This window comes from Ovis canadensis, chromosome 26, assembly GCF_042477335.2.
Source record: "Ovis canadensis isolate MfBH-ARS-UI-01 breed Bighorn chromosome 26, ARS-UI_OviCan_v2, whole genome shotgun sequence".
NCBI lineage: Eukaryota > Metazoa > Chordata > Mammalia > Artiodactyla > Bovidae > Ovis > Ovis canadensis.
Genome location: NC_091270.1, coordinates 48,779,506 through 48,807,429, shown reverse-complemented (window position 1 = coordinate 48,807,429; position 27,924 = coordinate 48,779,506). Strand labels below are relative to the sequence as shown.

General features: G+C 40.8%; 1 protein-coding gene across 5 annotated transcripts in view; it reads left to right on the top strand.

Annotated features, from left to right (window-relative positions):
• NSD3 (nuclear receptor binding SET domain protein 3) overlaps positions 1 to 27,924 on the top strand; it is a 99,377-nt gene that overhangs the window by 68,100 nt on the left and 3,353 nt on the right. For 2 of the 5 annotated variants that reach the window (XM_069573016.1, XM_069573017.1), the window contains exons 13-21: positions 4,670 to 4,867; positions 5,565 to 5,738; positions 9,872 to 10,018; positions 13,235 to 13,391; positions 18,100 to 18,302; positions 19,323 to 19,435; positions 19,997 to 20,266; positions 25,512 to 25,628; positions 27,143 to 27,284. In XM_069573016.1, coding sequence (XP_069429117.1) covers positions 4,670 to 4,867; positions 5,565 to 5,738; positions 9,872 to 10,018; positions 13,235 to 13,391; positions 18,100 to 18,302; positions 19,323 to 19,435; positions 19,997 to 20,266; positions 25,512 to 25,628; positions 27,143 to 27,284 — 1,521 coding nt within the window. The remainder of the gene's footprint in view (positions 1 to 4,669; positions 4,868 to 5,564; positions 5,739 to 9,871; positions 10,019 to 13,234; positions 13,392 to 18,099; positions 18,303 to 19,322; positions 19,436 to 19,996; positions 20,267 to 25,511; positions 25,629 to 27,142; positions 27,285 to 27,924) is intronic. The other 3 variants (XM_069573019.1, XM_069573021.1, XM_069573020.1) reach the window with 3 other exon arrangements.

Here is a 27,924-nt window from a genome sequence, read left to right as displayed (position 1 = left end):
AATAGTGTTTTCTATAAGTGGTGCTGGGAAAATTGGATCCACATTCATTGAACTTGAACCCTTACCCTATGCCATATATATATATATATTAATTCAAAATGATCACAGACCAGAACATAAGAGCTGAAAGTATAAACTCATAGGTGAAAACACCAGAAATAAATAATCCAATTCAAAATTGAGCAAAGGACTTGAATAGACATTTCTCCAAAGAAATAATACAAATGGCCAGTAAGACATGAGAAAATTTTCATTCTCATTACAAACATCATTAGTAATCCAGGAAATGCAAGAGTAACTGTTTTTTAAATTGCTTTTGATACATTTTTTATCACATGAAAATCAGTTGGATACCAATGTGGTACACTGCCAACATATTAGGAATGTAAACTCAGATTCTTTAAGGTAATTTAGGAAGTTTTATTTGTTTATCAAAAGATAAACACATTACATGTAAAAAGTATCAGGATACATGCGTGATAAGTTCTTATACTTCCTGTTAGGTAAAAGGCGACCAGGTACACCCAAAAAGTGTTTAACGGGCTTTAATGGCGAAGTGCTCCGGGCTTTAATGGCGAAGTGCTCCCGGGCGTGGTTCCCGGACCCTAACGCGGCAGGTCGAGGAAATCCGCGCCGGGACCGTGTTGGAAGTTTGTTTATATACGCACGTTGCGAGGGATGGCTGGGCTAGCGGGTGGAGGTTTGGATAGGCTGCTGGCTCCTGGCCTCGCCAGCTGATAGGTTTCTCTATGCGGCTGGGGCGGGGCGGCTTTAGCTGGCGGAGTGTGCTGTCATTGGTCCCTGGTGTCTGGGAGGCTCCCTCCGTTAGGGACTGAGGAGGGGGCGGCTCGTCATGGCAGCCTGCGAAGTGTGCTGTCATTGGTCCCTGGGATCTGGGAGGATCCTCCCTTAGGGACTTTCTCCAGCGGGAGGGAGAGGAGGGGCGGCCCATCATGGGTCCCACCCCCCCACCCCCCACCCCCCACCCCCGTCTGACCTTACACTTCCACTTTCTATTGTTTAAGACAAATGTGACTTCTGGATAGAAAACATTTTCATTGACCCTTTTGAATAAAATGTGTAACAGGCAGTTTTACTTGTTAATTTCTTATTCTAAGAAGACCATATTTTTAGGAAGACCATGTCCTACTGGGGCTTCCCTGGTAGCTTAGTTGGTAAATAATCCACCTGCAATGCAGGAGACCCAGTTTGATTCCTGGGTTAGGAAAATCCCCTGGAGAAGGGATAGGCTACCTACTCCAATATTCTTGGGCTTTCCTTGTAGCTCAGCTGGTAAAGAATCTGCCTGCAAAGTGGGAGACCTGGATTCGATTCCTGAGTTGGGAAGATCCCCTGGAGAATGGAAAGGCTACCCCCTCCAGTATTCTGGCCTGGAGAATTCCAGGGACTGTATAGTCCATGGGGTCGCCAAGAGTTGGACACGACTGAGCAACTTTCCCATGCCTTAGTGAGGAGGGAGAGCAGTGGAATCATCCCCATGCTAGAGCCCTAAGCCTGAGTCTTACAGGGATTTATAGCTCAGCTCTATTAGTGTAACGGCACCGCTCGTTACAACAATTTTCGTTTATATTAGACTTACTTTGATCATTATGAAAGCCTATTTCATTTTTATATGGAGCAGTTTATGCATTAGGTAAAGCCAAACCTTTTAAACTTTAAAATAATTTTCTTTTAATTTTTTACATTTCTAAAAGTTATTTTAAAAACAATAGTATTTCTTTCTTATCTACCCATATGTTAAAATATAATTTGAAATTATATATATGCAGTGGGACAACAGCAACCCAAAAAAAACCCTGCTGTTCTTTATTTCTGTAGCAAAAACAATTTTTTAAAAAATTTGAACATGACTGTGTGTATACTAATTTTGAAGAATTTTTATAATTCACCCAATTTAACACTGCTGTATTTTATTTATGCAGCAAAGCCAGTTAAAAACAACAACAGATATTTGAACATCACAGTTATAAGTACTAATTTTAAAAGATCTTTATGACTTAGTCAAATTGTAATGGTTAGCTACTTCCAAAACCACATCCAACTTTCTGTTAAAAATCAAAACAAAAAACTATTCCTTGTACATTTTTTTCCTTCAGAATTTTTATAACATCATAAGAAAAATGAGCAAAAAACTTGAACACTTCCCAAAAGATGAATCCAAATAAATAGCCACTTAAAATTTCCATATGTCACACAGACACAAAATGAAAACGCCAATCCTGATTTTAAAAGGCAGATAATGACAGCTTTCGGTTGTTTGCAGTTGCAAACAGTACTTCAGCCAACATCCTTTTACACATACAAGTCTTCTCTAGCACAGACAGCAAGTAGAATGTCTAGGCCACAGAAAGTAGATGTCTCCTTTCAGAATGGATACTGCTTTGCTGCCTTCTGAGCTAGTTCTTTCCAACTTACCTCCTACCTTTTATGAGTGCCTGTTTCACCACACCCTAATCACAGCCAGCACTATCAAACTCTGCATTTTTTTCCTATTTGATGAATTTTTCTAATGTTACTTGTGGTTTTAATTAGCATTTATCTGATTACTAGTAAAGTTGAGCATTTTGGCACATGTTTATTGGCCGTCTGTCTTTTTTGCTTTCTATAAATTGCCTGTTCATACCCTTTGCCCACTTTTATATTAGGCCATTTCTACATTGATTCATAGTTCTTTATAGTGGTTCAGTTGCCAAGTCACGTCAGACTCTTGCGACCCCGTGGACCGTAGCCTACGAGGCTCCTCTGCCCATGGGATTTCCCAGGCAAGAATACTGGAGTGGTGTGCCATTTCCTTCTCCAGGGGATCTTCCTGATGGAAGGGTCGAACCCCGTGTCTCCTGCACTGCAGGTGAATTCTTTACTGCTGAGCCACCAGGGACGCTCATAAGTCTTGTGCTCTTTGCTTATATATGTTATATATATTTACCCCATGATTCTTCTTTATTTTGTATTGATTGATTGATTGGCTAATGCATGGATGCTACGTTGCTTCAGTTGTGTCGGACTCTTTGTGACCCTATGGACAGCCCTCCAGGCTTCTCTGTCCATGGGATTCTCCAGGCAAGAATACTGGAGTGGGTTGCCATTTCCTCCTCCAGGGGATCTTCCCCACCCAGGAATCAAACCCGAGTCTCTTATGTCTCCTGCATTGGCAGGCAGGTTCCTTACCACTAGTACCATCTGGGAAGCCCGATTGATTGGTTAAAGCATAGTTGATTTATATTAGTTTCAGGTGTAAACCATAATGATTCAATATTTTCATAGAATATACTTCTTTTAAAGTTATAAAATATTAGCTATATTTTGTGTGCTGTACAATATATCCTTGCATCTTACCTATTTTATTATACATAGTAGTTTGTACCTTTTAATCACCTACGCTCATCTTGCCCCTTTTCATCATGCCTCTTCCCACTGGTAACCATTAGTTTGTTCTGTTTCTGTGAGACTGTGTTGTTATATTCATTCATTTGATTTTTAGATTCTACATATGTGATAATATCACATATGAACTCTTTATATAGCAAAACATAATCCTTTGTCATCCTTGTTGCATTTATTTTTTTACATCTGTTTGTTTTTCACTTGTTCCCGTTTTTTGTTTTTTTTTTTCCTTCCCCATTCTAATTGTTTCTGTCTCACAGTGTTTGGCAGATTGATGAGTGGAGCCTTCTGAGCTTCAGAGTTTCTGTATTGGTTTCTAATTGTAGTTTCAATTTCCTAAATAGTTTATAGAACTATCATATTTTCTATTTATTTTTGTGCCAGTGATAATAAGTTCTGTTTTTCTAGGAATCAGTTCGTCTAAATTTTCAAATTTATGCAAAAAGGTAGTGACATCCTCCTATTTGTTTAAACATTTGTAGGATTTGTAGTGATGCATCATTTTGCATTTTTTATATTCTTAATATTGCTGCTTTTTCTCCATTTTTTTATTAGTTACTTATTGCCAGGGATTTCAGTTCTTTTTCAGAGAACCGAGTTTCTGTTTTGTTAGTTATCCCCAGTCCATATTGACTTCACCCACTTCTTGCAGAGTGCATTCACAGGTGCAGAATTCTGGCTTGGTAACAGCTTTCTTTCAGCCCTTAGTGATAGCATCCCCTGGCTTCCAGCTTTCTCTTTCCATCAGCTTTCAGTCTTGTTTCTCTGAAGGTGATTTTAATATTTTCTCTGTCCTTGATTTTCTGCAGTTTTAATAAGACATCTAGCCATAACTTTGTTTTTATTAGGATTATGAGTTTTCATTTTATGTCTGATCTACAAATGGAAATTCTGATTATCTGATCACATCTGTCTTTCCACTGGTTATTTCTTTATTCTTAGTTGGGAAGACCTGCTGCTCTCAAGTGTTGAAAAATTCTGCTCTAGGTTTTCTATGGACTCTATTTTAGTGTAAAGTGAGAAGTGGGGATCTGAATTGCTTTTAGTGCTATATCTTCAAATGGGTGATCAATTATTGTGGAAAGTCAGTTATTCTAGCAAGTTTTATTGTCATGTTTTAACTGTTTTCAGCACTTTTTTGTATATTAAAATCTTACACATAGTAGTAGAATCTGTAGGGGGAGGGGTTAGCTCTCTGATATCAGTAGCTGCTTCTGATTTAATCCAGATTTTATTTAAACTGTGTTCCTCACCAATTTTGCAGGACAGCACCCGTGTTTTTCATGTAAAGTGTCTGGTACGGATGTGAAGCGTTGCTCTGTCAGCACTTGTGGGAAATTTTACCATGAAGCCTGTGTCCGCAAATTCCCAACTGCCATCTTTGAATCAAAAGGCTTCCGCTGTCCCCAGCACTGCTGTTCTGCCTGCTCTATGGAGAAAGATATCCACAAAGCAAGTAAAGGTAAAACAAAGCTAAGGAAGGGGACAACGTTTGGGGCTGTTTTAAGTGCAATGGCAAACAGTAAGCACATTATTATAAAGAACATTGGGCATCCTCCCTTTGTTTATCTATAGCTGTTGCAGCTGGGCCACAGTAGATAGTAAAGTAAGTGGTAAATAGATAGTAAAATAAAATTAGTAAAGTAAGATAGTAAAAAACACAGTCGTATCTGACTCTCTGTGACCCCATAGACTGTAGCCCACCAGGCTCCTCTGTCCTTGGGATTATCCTGGCAAGAATACTGGAGTGGGTTGCCATTTCCTTCTGCAGGGGATCTTCCCAACCCAGGGATCAAACCCGTATCTCCTGCATTGGCAGGAGGATTCCTGACCACTGAACCACCAGGAGAACCCTAAGATAAGTGGATACAAGGTTCTAATTCAGACCATGAGAAGGAAATTCCATATGTTCAAAATTACCCCTGGAGATTCCTTCAACAGGTGCCATATTGGCGACCACCATTTCTCCAGCACTGGAGCAGACAAAATTTTTTTGAGTGACCTCTAGATGGGCACTACATTTAGGGACCATACAGCATAGAAATGGCAGAGCCAAATTAGTTCTACTATAACCAGTATCATCCTGGGTCCCCAAAGATCTCCCTTTGTGTCAGCAGATGCTTTGTGACCCAGGTTCCTCCCTGACCATCTTCCAATAGGTCGCATGGTGAGATGTCTGCGGTGCCCAGTCGCCTACCACTCTGTAGATGCTTGCATTGCTGCCGGCAGCACCCTTGTGTCTTCCTGCGCTCTCATCTGCAGTGACCACTCCACACGGAGCACTGGCTCTTCCTCTGCTGTAAATGTAGGCTTTTGTTTCGTTTGCGCCAGAGGTGAGTCTCAGTCCTTTCTCTTCAGGTCTTTCTAGGTTCATTGGTAAATTTCCCCATTAAAATCGAGTTCCAGGAATACCCCTAAGAGAGATGCACACTTGCAGCAACCAGTCCCTTTTGTTAAATTAGATACTCAGACTGTTAGAATATTAATCCTTCCATAAATTAAGCTAAATTCTGCTTAATTTCTTAGTAACTTAAAGATGAGTCCTCAGTGTTCCTGTTTGGAGCATCAAAAGATTACAGTTGACCCTTGAACCACGTGTTTGAACTACCCGCATCCACTTGTGTACACTGTTTTCTCAATGTGTACTCCAGTGTTGGTGGAATCCACAGATGCAGGAGAGAGACAACTGTAAAGTTACAAAGGATTCTGACTGCGTGGGGGTCAGCGCCCCTAACCCCCACATTGTTTAAGGGTCAATTCTCTTCACTTTTCCAAACAATTCTTCAGTTTGAAATAGAATCTTCTCATGTCATATTATGTAATCCAGAGTTTCCAACTAATTTAGATTTCACTTGCAAGGCAAGAAGATCACATTTATTTTTCAATTATTTATGTTGTATTTTATCATGTTTTGGTCTGGCATCGAGGGAGGCCTAATGGGATACAGCCAAGGCAACATATGGGGTATATTAGTTAAGAGCCTGCAGTGCAGGCTTTCTTACTTGCCAGCTGTTGATACTTAAGTCTGCCAAGAGATTGATCAATTAAAAACAATATTGTATCCCTGAGGGTGTCAGTGAACTTAAGTTCGTGATAAATCTAAAGTAAAATTTCTTTAGCTGAATATGATACGGAGTATTCACCTTTACAGAATGTCTCAGCTATTTTATAATAAAAACAATTTTTAGTGTAATGTTTAGTGTAATCTAAAGTGTAAGCATTTTAGAAATCAACTAATATCCCCAAACACAGTTTGTTGGGATTTTTTTGTTATAAATGCTGAGTTTTCTAAACTTCCCTTAGTGTGAAATTCTTGAAAGGATTCTATGGCATGTCAGCCCTATTAGATTATGTTTGGCCTATATTGTGGAGAAGGCGATGGCACCCCACTCTAGTACTCTTGCCTGGAAAATCCCACGGACAAAGGAGCCTGGTAGGCTGCAGTCCGTGGAGTCGAGAAGAGTCGGACACAACTAAGCGACTTCACTTTCACTTTTTACTTTCATGCATTAGAGAAGGAAGTGGCAACCCACTCCAGTGTTCTTGCCTGGAGAATCCTAGGGACAGGGGAACCTGGTGGGCTGCTGTCTATGGGGTCGCACAGAGTTGGACACGACTGAAGTGACTTAGCAGCAGCCCATATTGAAAAAGAAGTTTGAGATCTTGTTTTCTTTTTTAAATAATTTTTTATTGGAGTATAGTTGCTTTACCACGTTGTGTCAGTTTCTGCTGTACAGCAAAGTGAATCAGCTCTGTATTTACATATATCCTAACCCTTTGTTTGGATTTCCTTCCCATTTAGGTCACCACAGAGCACTGAGTAGAGTTCCCTGTGCTGTACAGGAGGTTGTCATTAGTTATCTACTTTAGACATAGTGGTTGTGTTTTGTTTTGTTTTAGAAGACAGTTCTTTCCATTTGGTGAAAGTACTATGAAATGTTTTTAATAGAATTTAGCTAGTATGATAGATCTTGAGTTGTTTTACTTTTGTAACTCTCATTAAAAAAAAAAAAAGACCAGAGGAGGTGGACAGTAGAGGATTAAGTAACTGGTAGTCCTTCTTGTAGCAGCCAGCTGAGTCAGTGTACACATTGCTTTGAGCTGGCCTGTTTCGCAAGCGTGTGGGGCGGCCGCCGTCAGAAATGCTGGGTAGAGCAGTGAGGGCAGCTGTATCCTGCCCTGAAGGCTGGATGGCACAGGGAGGAGAAGATTGGACGTGTCTCATGCCACATTGCATTAGCCAGAGAAAATGTCAGCATGTGCCTTGTCCATCTCCCCATTCCTAAGAAAGGAATGCTAGGGTGAAAATACTGAACTAACAACTGAATGACTAGCTTTAGAGACTTTCAAATAGATGAATGTCAGTGATAACATAAAGTCTCTGTTGCTTTGTAAATATTACTTTTACTCACTTTCACTTGGAGTGATGGAGGGGGGTGGTGTGTGTGTATGTGTAACTGAGCCAACACTTTATTAATAAATATCAAGTTTAAAACTATCATGTTGGCTTACTCGGCAGTACATTCTGAATCAAGTACCATCAGTAAGTATATCAACCAATATTTTTTTTTGCTCTATTTCATTCAATAATTGGGTGACCTTTAAAGCAGGTATTTTTTTATATAAGTAAGGTAGAAAATGACCCCTTGTCAAGGAACCTAGTTTTAGAGCAAATTCTAACCGTTTTAAGTTTAACTGTCATGCCTTGATTAAAAGCTTGACATAATGGAAACACCATATTTTAACAACAGGATCACATTTGGATTTTATCAATTTGGCAGTTATTCTGCAAGATTTGCTGTACTGAAATGCCTTTTTAAGAACAAGATTATTTAATTCTCGAATACTCTAACTGCAGCTTTGCACAGTAAACAGAAACTTTCATTTTCTTTTCTAGCATTTTACAGAAAATTTTTCTAAATAGATCAGATGCTAGGATTTGAAAAGGGCTTAAAAGTTCTCCAGAAGTAAATGATACGTGTTCCTTTATCAGTATTTATAGAGGGTCTCCTTTTTTAAGGGGATCTAATTGTAATAAATCCACACTTATTAAAAGGGATACTTCAGTCCTTTATGTTTTGGCATTAGGCAACTTAGCTTGTGTTGCAGTTGTTTCTCTCTCTGCACAGAGGATTTTTGTCTTAGTTCTTGGTTATTGGTTGTTTAAAATCATTAAGCTAATTCTTAAAGCCTGAAATATCTGGAAATATTTTTGGAAATGCTTCAGCGTTTCGAGGAACAACCCACCTCCCCTGCCCCTCATGGTGTCATAAGTGCCATTTCAGTGCAGTAGAGATTCTTCAGCATTCCCTTTCATCTGGAGGGTGCTGTAAAATAAAAGTTACTTAACATTTTAAGTTGTTCTTCCCTATTTAAAAGCCACTGTACCACTTTTCTCTATTAAATGTATAAAATTCATTCAACATTATATAACCTTTATTCAAAGATTCTTCTGTATTACCAATTAGCAATTTCAAGTTCCATTCACATGAGAGATACTTCCTGAATCTCAGTGTCGAGCAGCACCAAATGAAGATAACATCCACCAAAAATAATAAATGGTCACCCCTTTAGAAACAAAACTCTACCCTCTTCTCAAAAAGATCTCTGTGAAGCTGCTGTCGTGATTTGCACTGTAAAGTCTTAGGTTGTTATAAACTGACCAGTAACCACAAACAGAAAGTTTCCCTGGTCTTGCAGGTCCCTTGGCTACAGGATGGACTTAACTCAGGGCAGGAGGAGAAGGGAGGGAGGAGAGGTGTGTGCTACTGGTGGGTTAGAGCAGATGGTGTTTTCCTCCAATAGGACAGCTGTATTAGTGGATTGAAAGGACGTTTTTATAAACCCTTAAGTTGGTTATTATCCTAGCAGGACAAAATTTTAAAGATTTGCAATACCTCATTGAAGTTCAGCAACTTACAGCGTCTTTAAAATCATGTATCATACTAATAAAAGGAAAGCGTCGTTGTCTGGCTGAGAAAGCTGGAATTTGAGGGTATCTAAACATCTTAGCAGAGAGGAAGGGAGGCCCGATTCTGCCATTCAGTGCTGCTTGACGTATTGAAGGTGACCAGGGTCTCTACTGTGTCATGTAGACAGTGCTTATTTCTACTGTTAAGTGATATGTCATTTTATTCTTTGGGTTGTCATCATAGTCCTTCTAAACACTGAGGAACATAGCTCTGTTTTCCAGAGGGGGTTTTCAGAACGACATCAAACACAGTTTAATCCTCGAGTTTGAGTTTTTTCCCTGGGTGTGTAGATTTCTGTGTAGAGATAAGGCATTGAGTAGCCTAAACTCCCTTTACTAACTGTAGAAAGCTTTTTCTGTCAGATCTTTCTTTTTCTTCATATTCTTTTTCCCCCACCTTGAAGCACAGCTACATAGTAGGTGTTGGTTTATTTTTCCTCATGGAATCATGGGTAGTTTCATTGCAGCTCACATCTTTCTGTTTGTCTCGTATAGGGCTGATAGTGCAGGACCATTCAGACCCCATGTTCAGTTCCTATGCCTATAAGTCCCACTACCTACTGAACGAATCAAATCGTGCAGAGTTGATGAAATTACCTATGATTCCTTCTTCGTCAGCTTCCAAAAAGAAATGTGAGAAAGGTAATAATCAAAATAGTTTATCTCTTACTTTTATTTTTGCATTTCCTATTTTTTTCTCTTTAAATGAAGGGGGAAACTGTATGCCTGTCAAGCACCATCTGTTGCTTTCAGTAAATTCTACCTTGGTGGCTGTGACTGTCTTCATATGGCTGCAAAATTATTAAAAAGGGCTTAAAATAATTCTGCTATTACAAATTTTTACTTACACTTCTTGAATAAGTTTTCGCACATTCCATATATCTGTAGTTATTAAAATTGAAAGACTAGGATTCTGCTTAATATAGAAATGTATTCTGAGACCTCTTTCTCTTTTGCCTGAGCTACCATTCATGTTAGAATAGAACAGACAGGATGTAATTTGTTACTAACTTTCAACTAAATAACAAGATAGGCTATTAAACAGAAGGGAACAAAGATAACTGACCCTTAAAATTTTGATTCTGGAATATATTCTGTCGTTTTGTTTCTTAAATGTTTGCTATGAAAACTAATTGCCCTTCTCTCAGGAGACATTGGTGGGCAGCTGGGAGAATGCACAAATACTGGAGCTTAAAAGGCAGCCCAGCGGAACTGAAGAATAGCTTATGGATAATTTATCCACAGAGAACAAAGAGCTAAATGTATATATTTATTTCCTCCCAGTTATCTATGGAAGAAAAATCTTGTGTTTTGCCTTACAGAGCCTACATATAATACAGCAGGGGTGGGGGGTGGGGAGTAGTAATGTATTATTGGGGGAGTTATTATTCTAGAGGGTAAAATAAATAACCTAGAAGGTGAAGGCCTTTTCCTGTATACATTTCCATTATGATCTGGGGCCAGGCTCAGAATCTTTAAAGAAATTTTAATTCATTTTTTTTCTTTCTTTGTGTTGCCTGCTGCTGATGTATGTTTGCTGTTTGTCAGACATCTGAAGTAGCGACCCATGACTAAAGGAAAGTATCACTAAGCAAGTTGGTTAGAACCCATGGAGAAGGAGGTTGAGAGACTGTTGACTTTTTGTCTGTTTTCCATTGAAGTCACAATATGGCATCTTACTGGTGGTACCACCTGTTTCCAAAAAAAAGATGGACATGGGTCTGCCTAATTCCATAGTGCAGTAAAATTAGACTACCCAAGGCATTTTAGGAAATGCCTGATTTCCCTGCTGGCGCCTTTATAAAATTAGACAAATTTAATTGTTGCTTACTTTGTGTTCAGTACTCGGTATTGGCCTTGACATGAATTGAAATTATTTTGAGCCCTCTGTTTGCTTAGCTTGAACCGTTATCTTTCTTCTCTTGCACCCTAAAGCAGTTTTCTTGCATAGCACCAAGGTGGAGTGTTCATATTTTTATTTTTCTATTTCCCTGTGTATTTTTGTCAAAAAATCGTGATGATTTTCACTGATGATTCAGGGTCTGTATTTCCTCTGAAATAAGACTTAAAATTCAGGTCTATTCCATAATGTTAAAAAATGGCCACACCAACCCAAATAATCACATGTCCTCAAAGCTATTTGCAAAGACCACTCTCCCTACTGGTCATTTCTTTCTGATGGAAAAATGAATTATTTCATTTTACTTTAAACTTACAGAAGAATTCCCTACCTAAGCTGAGACCACTCAGGCAGCTAATCTCTAGGTTGGAGAATTGAAACAATTAATCCACATTAAGATCTGCAGACGAAGGGGAAAATCCAAATGATGGAAGTAAAAGCTTTTAAGCAGAGGAAATATAGTAATTTAATTCATCACTGATTGTACATGGATTTTCTTTTTGTTTTTATGTTAATTAGTTAGAAGTTTGAAAGTCTACAGGAAGACAAGATTTTCTGGAAAATTGATAGAAAGTGCTCAAAAGGTTGGAGCATATGATTTGATAAAGTTGTATAGTGGGCTCTTAACCTTTTGCTTATAAGACTTTAAATCTCAGTACACTTATGGGTTATAGACTTGGTTTTCTAATGGAAAAATGATTTTTTTTTACAGTAAATGTCTTTATTGTATTTCATCTTCAGTGATTAACATTCTTCCCTGTCACTTGTTGAAATACCTAATCTCCCCTCAAATTTCTTTAATTTTTTGCATTTAAAAATAATATTGTTTCATTTGCTGCACCTGTTTTTGTCTTAATTTAATACAGAGATCATTTTGTGTTTTTAAAAGGAGAGGATTTTGCTAGGCTACTTAAAGAGATCTCCTTGTATGTGATACTTGATTCTACCTGATACTTCTTTCATGCTATAAAGCAGTGGTTCTCAATATGATGTCAGAAAATATTACAAACAAAAATTTGAACTATGTTTAATATTTCAGAAAGTCTAACAGAATCAGCCATTTGTGCAAAATACAGTTGCATGAGTTTCTCTGTATTTGGCTAATTTTAACAATTTAATATGATAAGACTAGTTTTGTTACTGGGATCTGAAGCTCCAAGTGGCTATTAGATATTACTGTAGTTAATTAAAACATGAAAAATAATTGTGGCTTTTAAAATGTTTTTTTGTTTTGTTTTGTTTGGGTGGGTTTTTTGGTTGATAAAATATTTGAAAACATGAGTCCATGGGAAAGGGAAAGGGGACCCTTGGTGATGAAAAAGTTGTAAACCACTGCTATATAGCCTGTTTGACTTTCTTTGTCTTTCCTGAAAAGGTAATGATAATGTAATCACAAATTCAAGATCTTTTTGCTTTTTTGTATGCTTACAAGTGAAGAAAAAAGTAGTGGTCAGCCTATTGGCTATTTCATTCTCGCTAATATTGTTATAAAGGGATTTAGTTAGCTGTGCCACTGGATTAAAATACAAAGATGACCATTGTTTACTTTCTTAGCTTTCAAGGAGAAAGAAAGAGTACATATTTTTCTGAAAATCTGTTCTCACATCTACTCAAGGCTAAAGATTTTATGCATCTGTTTGTCATATGTTAAGAGTCTTAACCCACGGCTAAACCAGTGCCTCATTTAGTCCTCATTTCAGAGGGGTGAAGAGTCATATTTTTCCTACTCACAGTTCCTCACACGCTCTTGAGTTTCTGGCCACTGAAGCCCTCCCTAGGAAGGACTGAAGTAGCTAAGTCTGTTTATTATCTTGTATTTTAATCCATCACTACAATATAACTCAATCCCTTTGTTAATTTCTCTCAATCTGAATCACATTTAATGCACTGAAAAGATAACTTTCTTATCTCTGTCTTTCCTCTCTTCTTAGTTATTAAGACTGTTTTTTTGTTTCAAGGTGGACGACTGCTGTGCTGCGAGTCGTGTCCAGCCTCCTTCCACCCGGAGTGCCTGAGCATAGAGACGCCCGAAGGCTGCTGGAACTGCAATGATTGCAAAGCTGGCAAGAAGCTGCATTACAAGCAGATTGTTTGGGCCAAATTGGGAAATTACAGGCAAGTTTTTCCAAGGACAAAGAGGAAGTATTCAATCACTGTTGAGTAGTTCACAGTCTGTACAAGCGTGGCCAGGAAACAGGTACAACACACAGCACAGCCACTTCCTCAGAAAAAGAAAGAAAACATTTTTAGTCTGGGCTTTCAGAAGACTGGGAAGGCTAGTGGTTGTTAGATTCCCCCTCCACCGCCTTTTTTTTTTTTTTGGTTGATTGACTTCTGTTTTTAAGTTCTGAAAGTTATTTTATCCTAATGAACTATGGTACTAATAGGATTTAGAATAAAAGGTTTCATATGGATAGTGGGGAAGACCTTTTTTTTTTTGCATTCTAATTAGATTTATGTTCATTTCTGGTTTCTAATGAAGTTAACAGTTTATATTCTGGCCAAAATAACTCTTTCTGACCCTATATCTGTTTTATTATAGTTCTAGCTAGAAGCTCTAAACTATGTACAAAGAGGGAGCTTTTTAGAATTTAGAGAGAGAGATTATTTCATTAGGAGCCTTTAGTTCTTAAGGGAATGAGGCAAGAAGTATGCATGGTTGCCATTATTTTATTAAATCTTTCTCCTCTGAAGAAGCCTATTTTTAACAAATCTTCACACAAAAGGATAGTGATATGTTTTTTAAATTTTACATTCTACATTTTGAGGTGTTTGTTTATTATTTTACTAAGAAAATGGATACTATTCAAAAGAACACAGTAAAGTTCTGCTTTTCAATTAGAATCCTAAATATGTTTCTGTAGAATTTCAAACATGCTGTAGTTTTTTAAAACAAGGGTTCTGTCATTTTCTGTTTTAAATACACTGCTTGCTTACCTATTTAACCTTAAAAACTTCATTTTTAGCTGAGATAAGGGGCATTAAGAAGCTCCCCTCCAACCAATTTTTTTAACAAATGACAGGAAACTTCCATGTTCTTTTTTTAAAAAAATGGACAGTTTGACTATATAAATAATTTTCCACATTACAGCAAAAGATATAAAGTTTTAAAAGGCAAATATCAAACCAGGTGAACTCTTCTACTCTCAGTAAGAAAAGAAAAATACCTTCCTGAAGGAAAAAGGAACAGAGAAAGAGCCAGTTTGCAGAAGAAGAGCAAATGGAAAATAAACATGTGAAAAGTGCCCTGCCTCACTAAAAATGCACATGAAAAAAACAAAGTTTATTTTCAATTAACAGGCTGGCAGAGATTTAAGAATACTAATTCTGCAGCTCAGGTGGGCCTGGAGAGACAAGGGCTCCTGTACAAGAAAGGCGTCGTGTGACAGGATTGAACTGTACGCCCCTGGACCCAGCACTTCCCCTCAAGGAATGCATCTAAGGAAAGACACTGGACAAACGGGCAAAAATGCCCTTATAGGGGTGTTCACTGCAGTATTGTTTCTGAGTGCAAAAGGGATCCAGATGGCCAGTCAGTAGGAGATTTGTCAAGTCCGTATTGCAGGGTGCCTAGAAGGCAAAAGAAGGGTAATGCTCATGGTAACTGGAGAAGGCAACGGCACCCCACTCCAGTACTCTTGCCTGGAAAATCCCATGGATGGAGGAGCCTGGTAGGCTGCAGTCCGTGAGGTCGCGAAGAGTCTGACATGACTGAGCGACTTCACTTTCACTTTTCACTTTCATGCATTGGAGGAGGAAATGGCAGCCCACTCCAATATTCTTGCCTGGAGAATCCCAGGGACAGAGGAGCCTGGTGGGCTGCTGTCTGTGGGGTCGCACAGAGTCGGACACGACTGAAGCGACTTAGCAGCAGCAGCAGCAGCTCATGGTAACATGGGAAACGGCCACAGTGTCCAGTTACCTTCAGGAAGCATGTTAAATAGCACACAGATTATCTCTCCATATATGTATACAACTTGTAAAAACTGGAGATCTCGATATAATATGTTTGTATTATTACCAGGATAAAGCATCTAACGTTAATAGTCTGAGGCATGAGATTATAAGGAGGAAGCGTGTTCAGCTTTTCTGCTACACATTTCTGCATTGTTTTAATTTTTAAAAGAAACTACATTGTTTTTTTGTGTGTATAAAACTACATTTAATAATTTTAAAGGTATGTCCTTTTTTAATTGAAGTGTAGTTATAGTGTTGTGCTAATTTCTGCTGTTACATCAGACTGACTCAGTTACATACAAACATACCTTCTTCTTTATATTCTTTTATGGCTTATCGCAGGGGATTGGATATAGTTTCCTGTGCTCTACAGGAGGACCTTGTTGTTTATCCACTCTCTACGTAATAGTTTGCATCTGTTAACCCCAGACTCCCAGTTCTTCCCTCTCCCTCCATCCCCTTGGCAACCACAAGTCTGGATTTCTCTGTGAGTCTGTTTCTGTTTTGTAGATAAGTTCATGTGTGCCCTGTTTTAGATTCCACATAGGAGTGATAGCGCGTGTACTGGTTTTCCTCTTTCTGGCTCCCTTCACTTAGTACGATAGTCTCCAGACGCGCCCATGTTGCCGCGAGTGGCGTTCTTCGTTCTTGTTCATGGCTGAGTCGCGCTCATTGTGTAGGTACACCACATCCTCTTCACTCGCTCATCTGCAGCGGGCAGTTAGGTGGTTTCCCTGTCTTGGCTGTTGTAAGTACTACTGCTATGAACATAGGGATGCACGTGTCTTCTTGAATCATGGTTTTGTCCAAGTATGTGTCCAGCAGTAGGATTGCTGGCTCATGTTGTAGTTCTGTTTTTAGTTTTCTGAGCACCCTCCATACTATTCTCCATAGTGACCATACCAATTTACATTCCCAGCAACAGTGTAGGAGGGTTCCCTTTGCCTCACACCCCACCAGCATTTATTTGCAGACTTTTTAATGATGGTGATTCTGACTGGCACACAGTGCTTTTATAATTAAAAATATATATATTTTCCAGGAGGGGATAGGTACAGGTTTGACGAATAATAGATAAGATATTCCCGGATAAGAAATATCAGAAATAGTAAGAAGGCTTTGTTGTTGTTTAGTCACTAAGTTGTCTCTGACTCTTTTCCAACACTATGCACTGTAGCCTGACAGGCTTCTCTGTCCGTGGGATTTCCCAGGCAAGAATACTGGAGTCAGTTGCCATTTTCCTCTCCAGGATTATCTCCTGTATCAACCCCTCGTCTCCTGCATCAACCCCTTGTCTCCTGCACTGACAGGCAGATTCTTTACCACTGAGCCACCAGGGAAGCCCCAAGGTCTTCAGATAAATTTCAGAATGTTTCCTTTTTAAAACTTTCTTTTGCCTTTAAAAAAAATGTAATTGACGTTATGTTAGTTTCAGGTATAAAATATGACGACTTGACATGTGTATACATTGCAAAACAGTCACCACAATAAATCTAGTTAACATCCGTCACCATATATAGTTAAGTTAGGCCCAAGGCAGAGCTTCCATTCACAGGCCAGTGACATTTTATCTGCCTGACTTTATGTCCATGGACTAATTCATAATGTATTTTTTCCAGTCAGACCTCTCTGGGCCCCATGAGACTGTTTCTTTTCAATGACTAGTTATTCTGATGTGAGACTTCCTGGGGGAGACGTGGGCCTGGAACAAGGCTGACAGAAATCACACCCCTGTCTGTCTGAGCCAGTGTGTGTGGTTACCACTTGCACCCCACATGTGGCCTTAACACGAATCAGAAATACAACCACTGACTGCCCAGCCTGCTTTGAGAGGAACCAAATACTGATCACACAGAATAGTGTTGTTTTTAACAATTTGAACACAGGCTTCTACCCACGTTTTAATTAACCCATAGGTGAACATGGGGTGCTTTTAGGTGAAGCATGTTCATCATTTATCTTCCCAATAATGCCATTCATTGTTCATTAAATAAATGGTTTTATGAGGCATGTATAAAATGAGAGTGAAAAAAATTAAGTTTGTGTGCATCTGCCGTTGGTATCAACGATCTCAGGTACTGCAGGGACTTCCCCCTTCAGTTCCTGACTTGCCCGGTTGCAGGAAGTCTTCCGGTGCACCTCGCAGGTGGATCCCCCAGGGATCGCTGTGAACCAGTCATCACGTGAAGCATGATTTTTTCAGGCCTGTCCCAAATCCCAAGTCTATTATGATCTAAGATGAATTAGATTCTAAAATACACACTGATACAAGCCTAGTACATTTGACCAGAAAATACTTTATCTTGGTTGATTAGAGAGTCAGAAAATGCCAGTTTGAATGGGAGCAGCCATTCTCCCATCAGTTTATTCTGATTAGCATCAGTTTATTCTCAAATGATTCCCTTGACTGCCAGGAATAAAATTTTGTAGCTTGAAAGACAATCTTGGAATTAAGAATGTCACATTTGGAGAAAAACGTGACTTTTCCAGGACTGAAATCTGGTTTGGAATATTTTATTGGCCAATTCTAATTCTTAAGTTATATTGTAGGTTCACTGTTAACCTTACTAGTAGGCTTTATTCTTATGATATATATATACTTTTATAAATATAAAATATTAATATTTAAGGAAGAAATCAGATGGGGTGTTTAGGGCCTAGTTGTTTAGTCTGTGCTCACCATTTCATGCATTAATTTGTTCATCAGTATGTTGTTAGATGACATGTGGTTTGGGCAGGATTAAAAATAAGCGAGGTGTTCTGTGTCCTTAGATTTGCAATGAGAATTACAAAGTACAAAACCTGTGTCTTTCGGCTCCCGCAGCCACGTAAAGCATAGTGCAACTCTCCATCCTCCCGCTTGCAGATGGTGGCCGGCCGAGATCTGCAACCCCCGGTCCGTGCCACTGAACATCCAGGGCCTCAAGCACGACCTGGGCGACTTCCCCGTGTTCTTCTTCGGCTCTCACGACTACTACTGGGTCCACCAGGGCAGAGTGTTCCCTTACGTCGAAGGAGACAAAAGCTTTGCCGATGGACAGACCAGTATTAACAAGACCTTCAAAAAAGGTACATCTGACGACTTTCACTGTAGCTCAGAACTGACGCTCCTGTTGATCTCTCCGCACTCCTCACTCAGAGGATATGTGGTGTTAGGGAGTTTCACTAGGTGTTATGACCTGGCGTCCATAGTTTCCAGTCATGTTAGAACCACCTCACAATCCAGTCATTTAGGAAAAACTCGTTCAGTGGAGTAGACTGTGCTGTGTGTGTGAAAGAAGTTTCCTCAGTGATCTTACTACAGACATAGAGATTTTTCTGGGAACGCAGAGTCTCCTTAATTAAGTGAAGGACCTTTGCCACAGAAGAGTAGTCAACACTTCCCATGACGAGCCTTACAGCTGTTTTCTGTAAAATTTTTTGCTGTCTAATTTTGTTAAACTTTTTTTTTTGCTGTGTATTGAGGTAAATCTGATCTGCAAACAATGTTGTGATGGTTTCAGGTGAATAGCAAAGAGACTCGGCCATGCATATCCATGTGTCCATTCTCTCCCAAATTCCCCTCCCATCCGGGCTGCCACATAACCTTGAGCAGAGTTCCCTTAGCTACGCAGTAGGTCCTGGTTGGTTATCCATTTTAAATATAGCTGTGCGTTCTTCTCTATTCCACACTCCAGAACTGTCTCCCCACCCCCTGGCAGCCATAAATTCGTTCTGTAAGTCTTAACAGCTGTTTTTGCAACAAGTTGACGGGGAGTTTAGCTTTCTGGGGAAGAGTGAAGTGAATTTAAATCTGGTACAAGGTAAAAGCTGCTGTCAGCTTCCTGTGGAAACCCCTGACCATTGAAGGGGGGCCTCTTTTCCAAGGTGGCAGCTTGCACAGAGTAGTGCTCAGCTGCAGATGAATTATATCCCATTTCAGTGTTACTTTATCCTGGTGATAAATGGTTACTTCTAGGACATAATTTTTAAAAGAAAACCTCAGGTCCCATTCGGTGCATGGGGAAGGCAGGGTAATAACAACTCTTCTAGTGGTTTTTGTTTATTTGGTGTGGGGTGTTTATATGCTTTGTCTGGTCTTATTGGCAGCGTTGGAAGAAGCTGCAAAACGTTTCCAAGAATTGAAAGCACAAAGAGAAAGTAAAGAAGCACTGGAGATTGAAAAAAACTCAAGAAAACCCCCTCCATACAAACACATCAAAGTGAGTCTTCACCCACGAAAACGCTGTGATTTGACAGATAAGGTGAAACTGCTCTCTTAGTAGTTAGAAGGCCCCGACTGACTTGTAAAAACTTTATGCTGATTATGGCTCAGTCTGTGCAGAACAACCGGACAGCTTCTGCCGGATCATCCACTGGGAGCCGAGGCTGCTGCGCTGGGAGGGCGGAGGCTTTGACGAGTGAGCCCCTCATACTGAGGAGCAACATGTTTGATGGGGATTTCTGTGCTTGCTCCTCAGCCTGCCCTGTAACCAGCAAGAATATAGGGATTTAGCTCCTTTCTTCCAGAGAGCCCAGAGCTGTTTCAACTTTATGAAATTGTCATCAACTGGTAGGAGGGGAAAGACACAGGATAAATGAGGACTCGCATCAGGTTTTGGTATTTTTGTCAACTTAAGAGAGACAGCTGTTAATCTCAGCTTACTCAACTGGGGAAATCCTTTATCAGGGTCACTCCACAGGCAGTAGCGGGGCCAGGCCGGCCTGAGTGTCTCCGACCTCCTGTTCAGATTCCTCTCTCCCACTTGTGATTTTGTTGCCAGGCCAACAAAGTGATAGGAAAGGTACAGATCCAGGTGGCGGACCTGTCGGAGATTCCCCGCTGCAACTGCAAGCCAGCTGACGAGAACCCGTGTGGCTTGGAGTCCGAGTGCCTGAACCGAATGCTGCAGTATGAGTGTCACCCCCAGGTGTGCCCGGCAGGGGAGCGCTGTCAGAACCAGTGCTTCACAAAGAGGCTCTACCCGGACGCGGAGGTCATCAGGACCGAGCGGAGGGGCTGGGGCCTCAGGACCAAGAGGAGCATCAAGAAGGTAGCACGGGGCGGGGCAGCAGTGGGGCAGACCGGGACCCGTGCCTCTCAGAGCGTGTCAGTAAGGATTTAGTACACAGGGATTCATTCCACAATTCTGAAACTTCTCAGGTTGAGAGTTTGGTACTTCTGGAGCAAGTAAGAAATGGTTAGAAGAGTAGATGATAAAGAATCTGCCTGCAGTGCGACCCGGGTTTGATCCCTGGGTTGGGAAGATCCCCTGGAGACCGGAATGGCTACCCACTCCAGTATTCTTGCCTGGAGAATCCCATGGACAGAGGAGCCTGGCGAGCTGCAGTCCATGGGGTCCCAAGGAATCAGACATGATTGAGTGACTTTCACTTATCCTGTGATCAGTCATAAGAAGGAGAAAGGACATTGGTCATTCTATCTGAAATATTTTTTACTTGTTAAGCAAACTAGATTTAACATAGGTAAAAGGAAAAACAGTGAAGTTAAGAACATACTGGACAGAAACTAGCAACCCCAGGACTTTGCTCTAACATCGTAATTAGCCATGAAGCCCCAGTCAAGTCACTTAACCCAGGGGTCTCCAACCTCTAGGATCTATTGCCCGATGATCTGAGGTGAAACTGATGTGATAATAATAGAAATAAAGTGCACAATGAAATGTAATGTACTTAAATCATCCCGAAATCATGCCCCCTCTCCCTCATCCATGGAAAAATTGTCTTCCAGGAAACCAGTCCCTGGTGCCAAAAAGGATGAGGACTGCTGACTTAACCTCTCTGAGCCTCAGTTCCTCCATCTCTAAAATGGATATAATAAACCCTGCCCTGCATGTGTAAGAGTTGTGGCTAGTCTCAAATTAGATCATATATACAGAGCAGCTAGAAAAACTTGAGATCTTTAATACTTATAAATTATCTTCATTCCTGTTCTTTGAGGTAATTCTTCAAAGCAGTCTCTCTGTTTAACACGGGAAATGTGTGCCCATTGTGGAAAATATTTTATTCCAAATAATTCAATTGAAAATCATCAATAAATCCTACTATTCACACAGTGGCTCTCAACCTTTAGAGACCCTGAGAATCTTCCAGGGTCCTTGTTAAAATGAGTGTCAACTGAAATATTGGTGACAGGGCTAAATAATCTGTTTTTTAAAAAGTTCGTCTTCTCCACCTACTCCCCCCCACCATCACCTGGTGATGTGTAGAACTTGGAGCCATGTTCTCTGAGAGAAGATGGGCCTAGTAGGAATTTAAAATTACTCTTGGCATTTTTCTGCCTAAAAAATAAAAAAAATCACCTTTATAATGAAATGCTGTATAACATAGAAACTCAAACAATACAAGAAAGATAATAAAGAATGAAATTCCCCAATTCCTGCCTTCCTCACCAGAGAAGACCATTGTTCTTAAGTTGGTGTGTTGCCTGTTAGAACTTTTTCTGTGCAGTTAATACACACAAACGGAGAGAGGGCAATAAAAGGAGACCATGATAGTCCAGGCTGTGTGGCCTAACCGGGGTTGTTGTTGAGCAGGAAAGAAGTGGTTGGACTTCTGACATTTCGAAGGTAGCACCTGCAGCATTCGCCAGTGCAGTGGGTGTGTGGATTGGGTTGCTTGGTCAAAGGCCACCTGCATTTAAAGTGTCATCATACAGGGACTTCCCTGGTGGTCCAGTGGTTAAGAATCCGCCTTGCAGTACAGGGGACACAGGTTCGATCCCTGGTCTGGGAACTAGGATTCCTCACGCTACGGAACAACTAAGCCCCTGCCACCACTGCTGAGCCCACTGCCCCAGCTAGAGTCCGTGTACCGCAACAAAAGCTCCCCCGTGACGCAACGAAGATTGCCATGCCACGACTAAGACCCGACACGGTCAAATAAATATTTTTTTAAATGTCACCACATAATGCACACATTTTGATACCACTTTAATGCCCTGCGCATCACTTGCGGGTTTTTACTTATGGTTTCAGGGGAGTTTGTGGAGCCATCCTGAAATCTACCCAGTTTAATATGTTGACACCTTTTAACAGTAGTTATATTTATTCTAAACCATGTTCTGAGTTACTAAATTATATAATCAAGAGAGAAGAAAATAGTCAGGATTATTCTGCCCTTAGCACCTGAGGAATTGCTAGTGGAAGACGGTTGGTTGGTCATTTACAAAAGAGCTGAACATACACAGTCCCTGAACAGCATAGTCAAAAAGACTGTAGCAATGTGGAGAAGGCTTGGGTACACTCAGAGACAGGAGCTCAATGGGAGACTGAATGTACACCATCAATCCCCTTCTTTTCACACATAACAGATTCCTAAAAACGTGTGCCAGAGTTAAACAAGGGACTTCCTGTTATGAAGTGGTTTCTTTCTTAGAAATTAAAAACATGTGTGCGTGCTAAGTCACTTCAGTCGTAGCCGACTCTTTGTGACCCTATGGACCGTAGCCCGCTAGGCTCCTTTGTCCATGGGCTTCTCCAGGTACCAATACTGGAGTGGGTTGTCATGCCCTTCTCCCCCAGGGGATCTTCCCAACCCAGGGATCTAACCCACATCTCCCACGGCTCCTGCACTGCAGGCAGATTCTTTACCACTGAGCCACTGGGGAAGCCCTAAAAAAAATTATATTAAATACTAAATTAAACTGTCTTTTTGCTGTTGCCTTTAAGGATAGATTTCTAGCATTTTAAAATTTACTTACTTATTTATTTTTGGCCATGCCTCAGGGCATGGGAGATCTTAGTTTCCTGACCAGGGATCAAACCTGCGCCTCCTTCATTGGTAGCGTGGAGTCCTAACCACTGGACCGCCAGAGGAGTTCCAGATTTCTGGCTTTTTTAAAGTGCTTTATTTTGTTATTTTTAACCACAATTGAATTCACAGTTAATGGTTTTAAGTCCAGTAAGCAACTCTTCAAGGCTAAAGATCTGTCGCTTTTTAGATGCCTAAAACATTTCTTATACAAAATAACTAGAAAGATTTATTCACTATATTTATTCACAACCATATTGAGTTGACAAGACTTAACATGCCTCGTTTGATATCAGCACTTTGACTTTTCAGGATTCACCAGTTTTCATAGAATAGTAAATAGAAACCATAACACATGGTTTCAGACCTTTAAAAGCCACAGAACCGATTCTTCAAACGAAACCTTGACTTGAATCTCAAGTGTGTCAGACAAGTAAGGTGGAGCTGATTTGGTCTGAGTTCCCCTTTATTCGGTCTTCAGTACAGAAAACTCGCCATAAAATAAAGTGACACTAGGTGGCAGTGCAGCCAAGATGGTGATGAGATCTAGCTGGGAGGGCGGTGAGACTGGGGACAGGGGCAAGCTGTTTTCAGCAGCTAAGGTCCAAGTACGGACCATGTGGAGGGAAAGCCATTCAGGGCTGACCGCGCGCGCAGTACGTGTCCATGCAGAGCTGTCCTGTCTCGGCGTCGCAGGCAGAGGGGAAACACAGCTCCCTGTCGGAGCCTGTCCTGTCGGTTACAGTGGGGGAGAGAAGCCCCCAGAAGCGCGTTTGTGTGCTGACCAGGTCCAGCCGAGAAGAGCTGTAGCTGCTTGAAGCAGACAGGCCCTCGCCCACGTCCCCTGTGGCCAGCTGGCCGGCCGGCCGCCCAGACTGACCCACCATCTCCCTTCTCATACTGAAGTCACAGTCTTGTCTCTTTATTGGTGGGAAAAAGCTAAGTATCCATACGTAAGGACATTGGCTTATGCCCTTAATGACTCATCAGAATCAGAAAAGACACTACAGCACTTCTCTTTAGATGACTGAGGCTCTCGATTCTGTGATACTGAGCATTGAACGGTGAGCGCGGCTGGTGAGAACTTGGGTTGGGGGCTGGGGGAGGAACACGGGTCTGGTAAAAACAATAGCAAATACATATTAATTTACCCTCTGAAGACATTTCTCTGCCTCGGAAATGTATTTTTAACACCAAGAAATCCTATAGTTAATGTTGTTGCCCTAGTTTGAATCAGCCAAGTCTTCGAGGTGAAAGGGTGATTCATGATTATGCATTTATAAACATGAGAGGTTGAATGTATGGTATTTACACTTATTTTTGAAAGGAGCTTATTACTATACACCTGTAGTAGTAGAATGAAAAACAGTGACTATCCCATGGGCTTCCCTGGTAGCTCACCTGGTAATGAATCTACCTGCAATGCAGCAGACCCTGGTTCGATCCCTGGGTGGGGAAGATCCCCTGGAGAAGGGAATAGCAACCCACTCCAGTATTCTTTCCTGGAGAATCCCATGGACAGAGGAGCCTGGTGGGCTGCAGTCCACGGGGTCACAAAGAGTCAGACACGACTGAGCACACACATACCACATGCTGACGAGGACGTGGGGAAGCCGGCTGTCTCATACGTGGGGAGTGTGTGGTGGGAACTCAAAATGATCCAGCCACTCTGGGAAATAGTTTGGCAATTTTCTAAAAAATTAAACATATGCTCACCATATGACCCAGCATTTATCCCAGAGAAAGGAAAACCTTTGTCTACATAAAAACTTTATCAGAATATTCACAGCAGCTTTATTTGGTAATAAAAGCTTTATTTGTTACTCAGCAGTAATGAAACAATAAACTATTGATACCCACAACAGCTTGGCTAGATCTCAAGGGAATTAGGCTTAGTTTTTCTTTAAAAAGCCAATCTCTAAAGGCTACATATTGTGATTCCTTTTATAGCGCACTCTCAAAATGACAAAACTATAGGGTTGGGTAAGGTCCTAGTGTTTAGCCCTGGGAACTATATTCAATATCCTGTGATAAACCATAATGGAGAAGGATATAAAAAAAAGAGTCTGTGTATGTATAACTGAATCAGTCTGCAGCACATCAGAAATTAACACAACGTTGTAAGTCAACTATACTTCCATAAAATACAATTAAGAAAAAAACTGTAGAGTTGGAGAACAAATGAGGGACGGAGGATGGGCATGGTTATGAAGGAGCGGTTCGGGGCCTCTGTGTTGACAGGACAGATCTGTATATTGACTGTGGCGGCGGCTGCCTGACTGCCCACCTGGTAGAACTCCCAGAAATGCACGCATGTACACAAACAACACACAGGCACGCAGACCAGTGCTTGTGAAATTGTAGGAATCTTGGACCAGTGTCAGTTTTCTGGTCTGTCTTTGTATCGTCGTTCTCTTTCCAGGAAGGTTTTGGGTTAATTCTCTTGGGTTACACATGTGGTGTTTGGGAATGCTTTCTAACACAATACACTAATTGGTCCTCTGCATGTTGCATGCTCCTCTGCAGGGTGAATTTGTAAATGAATATGTCGGCGAATTAATTGATGAGGAAGAATGCAGATTGCGAATCAAGCGAGCCCACGAGAACAGTGTAACTAATTTTTATATGTTAACTGTTACCAAGGTAAAATTGCTTTTTTTTTCGGTAAGAACAAAGGATTTTTTTGGTTTAGTCTCATAGTCTTAGGTTGAATTCAGTTTCCTTCCTCTAATTCAGTTTCATTTCAAGCAAAGCATAATGGTCTGCAGTAGCCAGTGTGCGTCCCACTGTAGTATGCTCATTTTTCCAGAATACAAACGTGAGGGATTGTTGCAGGTCACGTGACACAGCGCCGTGCGTGAGAAGGTTACCAGCAACAAGGTTCACATACCCGGGTTTGAGCCTCAGCTCTTAGTCACTGGAAGAGCTGTTCCTCAGTTTGTTTATCACCAAGGGAGAGAGTCATCTCTGTGATTCTAAGTTACAAACCACCAGGAGAGTTCTGCTTTAGCAAAAAAAAATCCTAACTGTAAATCATTCTGTATGTTTAGACTTTTTTTTTAATGAGTTAGGAAAAATGAATGCTGTCAAAAGAAAAGAGAAAGTAAAACTTCTGATTCAATACATGCAACTGTGGGTGTTGCTTGAAGCACATTCACCGCGAAACCTACTTTACTGAATTTCTCCAACAGTCCTCTGATTTATAGGTGACGAGAAACTCAGGCCAGCCATGAGAAATGATGTGTTGAATATCTTGTTACAGCTTAACGAAGAACCAGGACTAGTACCTGTGTTTCCTATGTTCCAGGCTCTCTCTAAAACTGAATCAGAATAGCATTAAAAGAACTAGAAATCATTGAAGAGTATTAGTTTAACTGTCATGTCACTCAAAGTTTTACCACTTTCACGAACAGATAATGTATAAACGTAAAATGCCATTTATTCATGGCTGCCGACTGTCCCCTTAACACCCAGCCCCACTGCCAGTGACCCCTGCAGCCATCCGGACAACACTGTGGGGGCTGTGTCCTCCAGGGCCTTTTCGGATTATCAGAGTGTAAATTCAGGGAGCCAAAATGTTGGGCTTCTTATGATACCTTGAACTTTCCTATAAGTAAATGTAAATGACAAAGATTATATCCCAGACTCTAGCGTTTCCATCAGCCAGATCTCCCAAGTCTTTGTGCAGAGAAGTGTCTCTCCCCTTCCCTCTCTCTTTGTAGCCTAAGTTCTCATCCACCTGTGCCCCTGGCCCCCAGCTCTGCTTCTCGCTCAGAGCAGAGATGGCAGCAGACCACCATCATCCCCGTCTCAATTAACATCCGAATTGAGCACTCTCTGCTGAGAAAATACCTTTCCTTCAGCCCCACGGCCAGCTGACATTCTAAGTGGTGTTATCTGCAGTCTGTTCCTAGAAGCAAACTGTAAAAGAACCCAGACTTCACATTGTCTTACTTGCTCTGACTTGGTCTCCATGTAGAGAAGAGGACTCAGTCAGTCGTCCAGGAGCACATCTGTGAAGCTGTAGGTGGTCAGGCCTCAGCTGGTGGTGCTCGGAGCTGCCCTGGGGCTCTTGCCTGAGCTGGGGGTTTCTCCTACACGCTGATGCTCAGTTTTATGTCAAAGGAGCTCTCTCTTCCTTTCTTTTCTTTCTGAAGGACCGTATCATTGATGCTGGCCCAAAGGGAAATTATTCTCGCTTTATGAACCACAGTTGTAATCCAAACTGTGAAACCCAGAAGTGGACCGTGAATGGAGACGTTCGCGTTGGGCTTTTTGCTCTTTGTGACATTCCTGCAGGTAAAAGGAACTTAAGTTGCTCCCTCTCCCAGGACACTCTTCAAGTTTCGACCCTCACATATTTATTCAAATAAGATAAAGAGCTGTGTTTAGAATTATCTGTCATTAAGAAGTAAAACTCTATATCCTGCAAAAGGGAGATTAGTAGAAGCAAATTCATTCTCCAAATGATTGCTGTCTGTGTAATGCAAGCAGATGTTTAAACTTTTGTTTTCTTTTTCTTTTTTAAAGTAATGAGCCTGTGTTAACATCAGCTGGTTTCTTGGGTTGTTTGTGGGAGCTTTCTTGTTTTGGTTTTTAGTTTGAAAGAGCATTCTGTTCCAAATCAGACATAAAAAGCTTTTGGAAGCAGTCGCTGCTTTTATTTTTCCTTGCCCATCCACCATCATAGCAGCAGAACTTAATTTCTCCTTTGTTAGAAAAATGGGTGGGAAGGGAAGTGCCGTAACTGAAAGGGATTTAAACTGTGTTTCTGGCACTCACTGTGGATTGCTGAGGCCCAGCCAAAGGAAGCTTGGACCTCCTAGTGTGAATCCCTGGGTCTTCGGGTTTGTATAGTAAACCTGCATTTTGAAATCTTTTTCTGATCATAATGTAAGACATTAGCTACTGAACATGGTATGGTTGTGACAACTCCACA